Source organism: Hyposmocoma kahamanoa, unplaced genomic scaffold, assembly GCF_003589595.1.
Source record: "Hyposmocoma kahamanoa isolate Upper Pololo Valley unplaced genomic scaffold, ASM358959v1 87, whole genome shotgun sequence".
Classification (NCBI taxonomy): Eukaryota; Metazoa; Arthropoda; class Insecta; order Lepidoptera; family Cosmopterigidae; genus Hyposmocoma; species Hyposmocoma kahamanoa.
The window spans coordinates 18,966,069-18,977,604 of record NW_020654422.1 but is presented as its reverse complement, the minus strand read 5'-3'; the positions used below and the strand labels follow the sequence as shown (position 1 = coordinate 18,977,604).

General features: G+C 39.3%; 1 protein-coding gene across 1 annotated transcript in view; it reads left to right on the top strand.

Annotated features, from left to right (window-relative positions):
- LOC113235272 (ER degradation-enhancing alpha-mannosidase-like protein 2) overlaps positions 1-11,404 on the top strand; it is a 12,674-nt gene extending 1,270 nt beyond the window's left edge. The window contains exons 3-8 of the mRNA XM_026470924.1: positions 318-561; positions 6,946-7,096; positions 7,296-7,475; positions 8,472-8,728; positions 9,284-9,528; positions 10,542-11,404. Coding sequence (XP_026326709.1) covers positions 318-561; positions 6,946-7,096; positions 7,296-7,475; positions 8,472-8,728; positions 9,284-9,528; positions 10,542-11,271 — 1,807 coding nt within the window. The 3' untranslated portion in view covers positions 11,272-11,404. The remainder of the gene's footprint in view (positions 1-317; positions 562-6,945; positions 7,097-7,295; positions 7,476-8,471; positions 8,729-9,283; positions 9,529-10,541) is intronic.
- The last annotated feature ends 132 nt before the right edge of the window (positions 11,405-11,536 follow it).

The following is an 11,536-nucleotide window of genomic DNA, read 5'->3' as shown; positions in this document are numbered from 1 at the left end:
ATGGTCAGTAGTATCATAATTTGACAAGTTTTGATATTTTGATTGCAGATGAGAAATGGAATCTCACCTAACTTCTTATTTCTATTTTTTTGTTTCATCAATTTTTTTTTAAATAATGACAATTGCTAAGTCCTTACTTAATTCTAAATTAAGAAATGGAAATAAATTACAATAAAAGTTTTTGTTTAATTTTAAAGTCACATATTTATCAAACTGTCCTTGTATAAGACACATTTATGATACAAAGAAATTTGTATTCAAATAGAAATATTTAAATATTAATCAGAATACTAAAACTTCTTGTTATATCATTGCAGGATGGGTGTAATATTAGAACCAGGTTGGCCTTGTAACGGTCCACTTCTTCGTCTGGCTGAAGATGTGGCTCAAAGACTGATAACAGCATTTGATACTACAACTGGAATGCCATATGGCACTATCAACTTGAGGTTTGGAATACCTCCTGGAGAAACTAGCGTGACTTGTACTGCAGGAGTTGGCACTTTCATAATTGAGTTTGGCACTTTGAGTAGACTTACTGGAGATCCCATATACGAAGAGGTATAGTTATAGTTAATTTCTATAATAATACTAAGACTTGACAATTGACAATATAACATAAAAGTAAATAATTGCTGTTCAAATTTTTGTGTACAATATAGGTTCACAAGTTTTGAATTGAAATAATCGCGCAACACTAGGACTAAAAAATAAACTAAGATTTTTATTTGTAATTTTATGTAATACTTAAATTAACTTTTATCTATATATAAAGTGAAAATATAAAAACTTTGGACATAAAGATAAAAAAATTGTAGTTGTTATATTTCTTTACTGAAAACAAACAGTTTAATACTAATCTTATTACTAATTCGTAAAGATTATATTAGTTTAAGTGAGAACCTTACCTTGCCGTAACACAGTTTCGACTAGCACTTAAGGTAAAGAACATTTTTGGTAATATACCGCCATGAGTGTATGAATGATTTATATTATTCAAAAACTCATAAGGGTAACTGTTAGACTTATACTATACAGTGTGGCGTGAATCCCAAGGCTGGTAACCTGATATTCAACCAGAACATCGCATGCACCATTCTGCACCATATGAGCATGGAACAATGTTTGGTCACACACGTGGAATGCAGAGGAGTTGTACTCCACGTAGTGTCGGCTTATTTCCAGTACAGCCAAGATATTGCCCTACACCTGGAACATCCGGAGACTGCTATGAACCATCTGTTAGGGTCCCCATCCTGATTGGCGTAGATAGTAATGCTTACTCGCCTCTATGTCGCGGCCGTGATACGGATCACAGACGGAACATCATGGAAGGTTTTATTTTGTGCAGGAACTTGTTGATACACAAGCAATTGGACCAACCGCCAACATTGTGTGGATCAACAGGATCGTCCAATGTGGACCTTACATTATCAACAAGAGCAATCACAGTGTTCGAATGGAACGTGCACGAGGGTGCCAGCCTTAGCAACTACCAGCAGATTACATTTAAGGTTTCGACGAATACGCTCACTGCCCCGACCGACACCGACGTAGTGAGTGCGCCGATTACTGTCTTTCGGGTGCCTGGTGTAGATTGGAGATCATTTTGCTCGGCACTAAACGCCCACATGGGCAGACTACGTGTTCGCAGTCCTGCTAGCAAACTGTATGAAGAGTATTCCGACATCCTACTAAAAACAGCCCGCGAATACTTACACACATCAAAAAAAGTTTGCGATCACTTCGAAAAACTGAAATCTTTTTTGTTACTGTAGATTATATTATGATTTTTTCTTCTTTTTAGATTCTTTATTTAAAAATAAATTAGAACATAAAACAATGACCCCGTTCAATTGTTTTTTCATATAAAAAGGCTTTCAGTCCTAGCTTACGCTCATTCAGAAATCTGATTTAGTCAGTTATAAGCGATTCAAGATATTTTTCGCGGAAAGTTGTGATTGAAAAAATGCCAAGAGGATTATCAGAGGTTTTACGAGCTAGAATAGTAACTTTGAGGGAAGAAGGATACACCACGAGAGTAATAGCACGCAGACTTGCTATATCCCAATCCTGTGTCGTGGCTACGTTGCAGAGGTATCACGGAATGGAGAATTTAGCTGACCGACCCCGCAGCGGTCGCCCAACTGTTTTGACAGCTGCCCAAAAGCGCTATATTAGATTGCTGGCAGCCCGTGATCCAACAATCAACGCCACTAAAATAAAAGCAGAAGTCAGGGCCGCCTCTGGGCTTGAAGTTAGCACGCAGACCGTTCGCAATTGCTTGCACCAGGCTGGATTACGAGCACGGAGGTCTTGGTGAGCTCCGCTCAATTCCCGGCAACGTCAACAACGAAGATTGCAGTGGGCTAGACTTCGGCAAAATGAAGAAGGTGAGGACGAAAACATTTGGCAAAACTGTCTCTTCGTTGACGAATCTCGAATCAGCACTCATCCAGATAACCTACGTGTCCGTGTCTGGAGAAGACTAGGCGACCGTAAAAGACAAAGAACTGCCTCTGGAACAGTTCAGCAAGGCGGAAAATCGGTGTCCTTTTGGGGTGGCATTATGATTGGAGCTAGAACGCCTTTGATCCCGTATCGGGGCTTCATGACAGCAGACATGTACAAAGCAGTTGCTATTGATGATATCGTCAGACCATTACGAGTAAACCATGGGCACCAATTTGTACTGGTCGATGATAATGCGCCCGCACATCGAGCTCAACGAGTCAATACTGCTCTTCAAGAATACGATATCACACGATTAGACTGGCCTGCCGGCTCGCCCGACTTAAACCCAATAGAGCACGCGTGGGATGCTCTTAAACGAGCAGTATGGAACCGTGAGCCACGTCCCCAGACAGTTCCAGAGCTCAGGGAAGCTATTGAAGAATGGGATAGGTTACCCCAGGAAATGCTGGATAACTTGATCCTCAGCATGCCCAGGAGGATCTTCGCATGTATTCGAGTCAGGGGAGGAGTTATTTTATATTGAATTCACACCTTTTAATAATAAATTGTTGTTTAAGTTTAATTAAACAGTCTTTTTCTTTCTATGAAATTTCTATCACTATTACATTATGATTAATGGCTCAATTTTTTAAAATAAATAATAAAAAATAGTTTTATATTTTAATTTCAAACAGGATATTCCTATTTAAAGAAAGCATACAACATAGATTTTTTCTTGATAAAGTTAAATTTAAAGAATTATAGGAGCTTATGCTATTGATCGCAAACTTTTTTTGATGTGTGTAGGACGCAAGTAAGGAAAACGACAGATACGAGTGGTGGTCCCGTGACCTGGACCGTCTGGTCAAGGTTCTCGCCGAATTGGCGGTGATCTGAAAAAGGAACTCCACGACGTATTACCCGCATCCGCCATAAGCAGGCCATAGAAAGTGCTGAATTAGCATTCTTTCAGTCTATCGCAAACTCCGGCTACGACGATCCATGGGGTTCGGCCTACCGCGAAGCTTGCGAGCTTGAGGGCGGATGCGCCCCTCCCACTAATGTCATAAACGGCGCTAAACTCGTGGACGGTTACACGAACACTACAAATGACACCACGTCGGGCCTTAGGTCTCTCTACCCGGATGACCAGACTGGCCGCGACGACGTCTTCGATCGCGAGGTCAGGTTCTCCGCGGCGATCTGCCCAACAGGAAAGGACTGCGATCCCCCACGTAAGACTACGATAGAAAGGATTGTGTGGAACTTACCGAACACAGCTCCTGGAATGAACGGTATCTCCGCGAAGATTGTAAAGTGGACCTGGAGCGCCTCCTCCGACGAAATATGGCGGATCTACCGAGCCTGCATCTCTGAAGGTGTCTTCTCGGACATATGGAAGACAGTAGTACTGCCGAAAGGAAACGGCAAGACCCTCTCTGATCTGAAAGCTTATAGTCCGATTACGCTACTCCCAACTTTGGGGAAAATCCTCGAACGCGTGATACTCGCTTGCGCTTCCTGCCTCTATCGAAACATTTCGGCTTCACAACACGGTTTTACCCGTGGCCGTTCAACGGTCACGGCGCTCAACACAATAAACGCGATTACTGATAGTTCTGTAGAGATTTACGTATAGCTGATCTTTCTAGATGTCTCGGGTGCATTCGACAACGCCTGGTGGCCGATGATTATCACGAAAGCCAAGCAGTGTGGCATTTCGCCCAATATTTACCGCATTTTAATTAGTTATTTTGCTAACAGACGTGTAGGGTAAATAGTAGGCCAACGGGCAACGGGTGTTGTGGAAGACTTTCACCATGGGATGTCCGCAGGGTTCAGTCTTGGGCCCAACATTATGGAACCTCCTTCTCAACGATCTCCTGCAGCTGCCGAAATCGGACGGAGTAAGTATGGTGGCCTACGAATTCGATGTCACGATCGTGATCGAAGCATGCACGCGAGCAGTATGGAGGCGAAAGCATCTACTATTCTCACCGCGGTGTCCCAATGGGGAGTTCGCAACCGGCTAGGTTTTTCTGCGGGTAAATCCCAAATAATGACCAATGAGGGTAAATTTAAACGTTCCCCCACAATTACAATGAACGGTGTTTCGGTCCCGAGCGTGACGCAGGCCTGAGTCTTCGGTGTGGTGCTCGACGATGTGAGGTCCTACGTGCAGCATGCAATATTTGTCAGCGTAACTCCTTCGGGAAGACAGCGCGAGTCTCTGCTACGACCTGGGCATGAAGCCCCTTAGGATCCTGTTTTCCGGGACCTATGTGGCGGTTCTTTCCTACGCCGCTGCCGTATGGTATCATCGCTCGTCGATATACCCAGTTAAGACAGCGCTGCTCCGAACGCAAAGACCAGCTCTTGTCTTACTCACGAAGGGCTACAGGTTACCTATACTCGCTATATTTCCTGCCAACCTGGAAGTCTAGTGCGGGACGAATTGAAAAAGAGAGTGTCCTACTGGCCCCCCGGGAGCGCAAGCGGAAAAAGCAGAAAGTTAGAGGGGATGTCTTAGCTCTTTGGCAGGGTCGATGGTTGTCAAGCGACAACGGTCTTGAGCTGTACAGCTTCTTCCCCGACGTCTCAGTGAGACTATCCTCAACATGGGTAGACTACGCGGTCTCCCAACTGCTCACCATGAGGCTGTGCGATTTTGCGTCGTGTCCTTGCGGTGAGCCCAGCGAGAGTCACGACCACGTGCTGTGGGAATGTAAGCTGTACGCCGAACTGAGAAACACCATGCTCGACGGCCTTTAACGAACCGAGATTGGACCAATATACTTTTCGACCCAAAGTTAAAGTCAAATAATCATTTATTACATTTTTACACTTGAAAACGTCATTTTTTAATCTACTGCTCGTTCTATACGCTGACCTCCTTGAGAAGAACGAGCAAGAAACTCTAGGGTTTGCTCTTTTCAACTAAACTTAAATGCTATGGAATTTTTGAATCTTTATTGTATGGAGTCTAGACACTTGTTGTCTTTCCATACTTCTTTATCTAAAACATACTCTTCAATTTGTAATATGACTTTTCAATTAAAATACTTTTAATGTAAGTTTAAAACTTAGGAAATGATAATCGTAATATATTCTCCGAAATCTTAATGTAAAAATGTATACAGTTCCCCGTAAAAGAATTGTTTACCTTAGTCAAACGAAATCGTTGTACTATGAGTTTGGATTTATTTCTAAGGTAAAAATTATGGATATCTTCTTTCTCAATGAAATTATGTATATTTTTACGGGCATACAAAATATTTGAGTAAATGTACTGTGATGTCATGATACCAGTCTCCTTAAACTTTTCTCTGAGATAAACCCGGGAACCTAAACGGTACACAGAACGAAACGCTCGTTTTTGCAACACAAATATGGTTGAGATCATCTCCACATGAGAATCCCGTAGGACATTATATTATGGAAGTAACTAAAGTAAACTAGTCTAGCAGTAGCAACATCGGTAAGCTCACGTATTCTACGGACTGCGTATGCAGCAGAGCTTAATCTGCTGGATATATATGTGGAAACCATTGAAGTTTACTATATAAGGTCACTCCCAAAAAGACAGCTTTATTAACACGGTCTAACTTTTCTCCATTTATTTCTATGATTGGACTAGTCGATTTTACATTAGGTAATTCAAATTTAACACTCTTTGTCTTCTTAGCATTGAGCAATAAATTGTTAACATTAAACCAATAAACTACCTTTGAAAGGGTATCGTTAATATTATCATAGTTAATGTCATGTCTGTCTGTTTTAAAAATCAAGGATGTTGTCGTCAGCAAACAATACTATTTCGCAAAGGTCCTTAACAAAGAATGGTAGATCATTAATATAAATGAGAAATAAGAACGGTCCAAGTATTGAGCCCTGCGGAACACCCATTTTTACCGGAGAACCCAAGGAAGTCACTCCAGTTATGTCTACTTTCTGAATTCTACCGTTAAGATATGACGAGACAAGTTCCAACGCCTTGTGGCTTAACCAAAGGAAGGTGTATGAGGCCTAGCGCCCTAATGTTGGGGCAGGTCGACGCGAAGTGCTGTGCTGTACACGCCCCAGAAAGGGGAGAGGTGACAAAAAAAAGGGACATGGAAACAGAATTTGTAGGGAGTCAAGATGCTTCACGGGAAAGAGCCCCGAGCAAGTACCGTGAGCGCCTCTCGCGATTAAGTCCGTACGCCGAGAGGCAGGAAGGACCATGGGCGGTGGTGGGTTGGTTAGACTCATATTTTCTTAAACCGTTATGCATGCATTGTAAACATTTTGATGAAATAAATTATTGTTATTATTATTATTAATCATCACACCAGCATTTAAGTTTAAATTTCTTGCTGTTCACAGTACCGACATCCAGTTGTCATGTTCCTGGTATAGTGAGCCAGTCTTGTGTATTTAAAATCCAAAATCATTTCTGGTTTATGACAGCTTTGTGTATTTATTTATTAGACACTAATAATCACATTTCAGGTAGCATACAATGCACTAAAAGCTCTGTACCACCACAGATCACCCATAGGTCTCCTGGGCAACCACATTGATGTGATGACTGGCCGCTGGACTGCACAAGATGCTGGTATTGGGGGAGGGGTGGACTCTTACTATGAATATCTAGTCAAAGGTATATATAATGTATCTTATAACAGCAACCCAGAAAACTGGTTGGAGTACATCAAAAGAATGTCCTGCATGGCGCAAAAAAGATACACCATGGCAAATTTGTTTCTTATTCAGTTAATTTACTATATTTTATGATTATGGTGAACAGAAGCAGATTCTAAATTATATATTATATATCTAATTATTTTAAACATTTTCAGGAGCCATTCTATTGGAGAAACCTGAGTTAATGTCCATGTTCAAAGAGGCACGACAAGTAATCGACAAATATTTAAAAAAGGACGATTGGTTCGTGTGGGCGACTATGTTACGAGGACATGTCACTTTGCCTGTCTTTCAGTCTTTGGAGTCATATTACCCTGGGCTACTTACTCTTATTGGTGAGAATGCTATTGTTAAAGTGCATAATAAGTACTTGTAATAAAGACTTACAAGTCAGATCACCTTCATTCATGTGATAGATCATCTTCAAAAGTCATAAATTCATTTAAGCGGTAATGAACTCATTTTCGATTAATATTCAAAATTTGCCATTTACGAGATTTAAAACTATAGTGAACATTACTTTGCACTAATGATTATTATACAGCTTGTGCATACATGGATGACAAAAACAATGGTATCACTACCATGGTTTTTTGTCATCCATCCATTTAGTTTTTGCAGGTTGTCTTGGTCTATTAACATTTGAAATAAATTTTGTAATGAGACATGTTTGTTGACAAAGAGCACCTTCTAAAAGTTTTTACCCATTCTTGTCAGGAGAATCTGCCTAACGAATGAGTAAAATATGAGAGGTGGCATTATTAATTTGAACTGCCTCTGTGGTCGAATGGTTTATTTATTTATTTATTTATTACAACTTACACTAACAGCATATAACTAAACATGTAAGTCATAGTCAGTTAAAAAGTAGTCGAGTCGATTAAAAAGTAGTCGAGTCGATCACCGCCCGAAACCAATCTGCGGTATTTCGACCACAGAGCTTCGAGCGGTGACCTCGAATGATGGTGAATGGTTATCATGACTGCCATGCAGAGGTCCTGGGTTGGATTCCCGGGCCAGGAGAAATATTTGTATGGCCTATATTTATTTCTCTCGTGAGTTTGGGTGTAATTTGTGGTTGTCTATGTGTGTGTCCGTGGCATCCGCGATACAGGGTTCCCTAGTGCGGGGTATAAAAAAAATATTGTTAAGCCAACTAAGTGATATCAATTAATGTCTCATTACAACCACATCATTCTAAGATTATTAACACCATTCACCTACGCCAAAGACAATACAGAGGTAAAAAAGTACAAGTGTACGATACTGAAAATGTTTCCTTCTTAAAGTCTTATATGACACGTAGATTTACTTAAATAACGTAATTTCAGGGGAAAGCGACACGGCGATGCGTATAATTCACAACTACCATAGCGTATGGAAGCAATACGGATTTACGCCAGAAGTATATAACCTGGGCACAGGCGAGGCGTCATCGGCGCGTGAGAGCTATCCTCTAAGACCAGAGCTCATTGAATCCATCATGTATTTATACAGGGAGACCAGAGACCCGATATTATTGCAGATGGGGGAAGATATTTTGAGAAGTATTCAACACAGTGCAAGGACTAGTTGCGGTTACGCTACGGTATTCTTTTAGACATTCATTACGTTAATTATATTAGAAAGTATCATTAAGTTCATAAATAACAATGTCTATGCAAATTATATTCGCACATGAAATTAAATACTGTCGAAAACTCAAAAATAGAAGTAATGGGATTGTTTTTATTTAAATATAATAATTAATTATCCACTTATAAACGAGAATATAAATTTATTGGCTTCCACACAACGATGCGCTCGTTTTGGCTATGATAGCTTTTTTTAAAGGTTAGATCACCCCTATATCCGGCACTGTTGTGATTAGCATGCCCGCTATGGTGTCGGGTATGGCGGTTATCGATTTAAACATCAATAAACTACAGATTTATTTACTTTATTGTATGTCCCTGAAATTTTAACTTTTTAATTGATTATATTAATTATTTTCACCTTAACTTTATTTATTTTAATTGTAATTTAATTTTTTTACTATCGGTCGTTGTCCCCCAAATTAATGATTTTAATTTTTATTTATTTATTTTTGAGTTACGAGAGTTTTCGGTTTCTTGCAAATGAATTAATATAAATTCCTTTCCAGATTAAAGATGTTCGCGATCACCGCAAGGAAGATCGAATGGAATCATTCTTCCTAGCTGAAACGACAAAGTATTTGTACCTTCTTTTTGATCCTGATAATTTCATCCACAACCCTGGTGTTCACGGCTCGATTATCAACACACCTAACGGAGAATGCGTAGTAGATGTCGGAGGTTACATTTTTAATACCGAGGCGCATCCTATTGACCCTTCTATGCTGCACTGTTGTCACGAAGCCAGAAATGGGTAAATTTATTCTGAATAATATACTATTCTATAAAATTAATGTAATGTTTTTACTCGTATGTTGCACAAAATTGCAAAAGCTTATACATTTCATACGCAAGAAACGAGACCCACGTATAGGCACTAACACGGATCAAAATAAAACAATGGAAGTGCCTTGAGCCGCGATTACTATCGGAACCGCTGTCGCCAAAATCGCACACAAAGTGATAAACACTACGAAATCTTGATAATGATATAGTTTCTGATAAAAAGACGTAACAAATTCTGGATTAGTATAATTTAAAGTTTACCCAGTCGCTATATCGTTGTAAGTGCAATACCTTTATTGCAAGTTACGACGTTTTGATTTTATATTGAAATTTTATCCAACGTGCTGCCATCTTGCGGCCAGTAGCTAGACTACGACGAACGATTAACATCACAGACATATCTAGATAGACGCCGCAAGTAGAGCAATTTGTGTGAATACCAAGCGTGCCACATTTTTTGTACCCACTATGACATCACAAGAACTATTTAGTGATGGAAACCTCCTTTCGCTCGCTCTAAATCGATTGATTGATTCCATTCAATTAATCGATTCTATATAGAATAATTTATGTTCAAGTATTTGTTGATTACAAGTAGTCGTAATATTAACATATTAGAAAAATACTAAAATAAGATAGTTAAGTTCTTTATTTTACTTGTTTTTAAATTTTTTTAAATAAAACTTAACGACGATATGAAATACTGTATGGGTAATATTTTTTGTGTGGCTATTATTTTTGCACTCCAAAACAGCACAATAGGGCATTTTTCTGCGATTTTAGAGAATTTGCGCGAAAGAATGACACGACCATACCGACAAAGTGAAAATGGCGAACTGAGGTCAAGAAGGTCTTTCGAGACCTAGTGTTGGCACGCGTCAGACGCTAACTAACCACTTCTACTGTATTTATTGTTCTGTGGGCACAACAATAGCAAACAATTTGTCGCAAACTAGAAATAATGCTTATTTTTTATTTCAGAATTAACATCAGTGAAATCCATAGGATGTACCAGATTCTGGAGGAAGAAGACAACGTCAAAATTATGACTATGATTGGCGCTTCATCCAACACTAGTGTAGTCAAAGATACTGAGCCAAATACTAACAGTAGCAAGGAAACAAAAGCCACTAACGCCAGTAGGCATTCAAAACAAGAAGCTGAAATTAAGTTTGATCAAAATCAAGTCTTGATTAAGACAGAAACAAAGGCAGGATATGTGAATTTACAAGGCAAAGAGAGAGACCAAGTTGAATACGACAACGCCTTAAAGGACATGTTGAAGGAGCAAATAAAATTCTATTATAACGCTACTGAAGCTAAAATGCAATTTGCTGAAGAAATGGAAAATGCAGGTCGCTCTGAGAAAGAAGAGCCTTCTCGATCTCAGGCAAAAGTCGAAGTAGACGATATAATAGTACCACAGAAACCACAGGAAATGGAAAAATTAGAACCACCAAGCACTAGGAAAGCAAAGGCGACATTAAATTTATTATTGCCAAAAGTAATACAGGATTTCCTAAACAATGACTGGAAGTTGAAACCAAAATGTGAACCACAGCACTTGTTAGAAAGGATACGCAAAGAGAAAAAGTATCCTGATCATCCTGACACCCACAAATACGAGCTGCTCTTGACACCGTCGCAATCGTTCCTACAGAGAATATCACTTGCAGGAGAATTTCTAAGTAAAAATCAATTAGAAATGTAATCAAAGTGTTTATAATATTTATTGCTCTACTCCATATGAATTCAATTCATAGAAATAGACAATTTTTTGCTATGAAATTATTGTGATTTTCTTAGCTTGTAGGAAGAACTTTTGATCTTTAATCATTAAATATTTGAGACTGAAGGTCGAATATTATTTTATCTCTATGCTGCAGTTAACTAAACATTTTTTTATCCATTTTTTTACCTGTCTCTGGTACCTTTGAAAGAAGAATTCATGTCATGCATAAGTCTGCCATTAAATG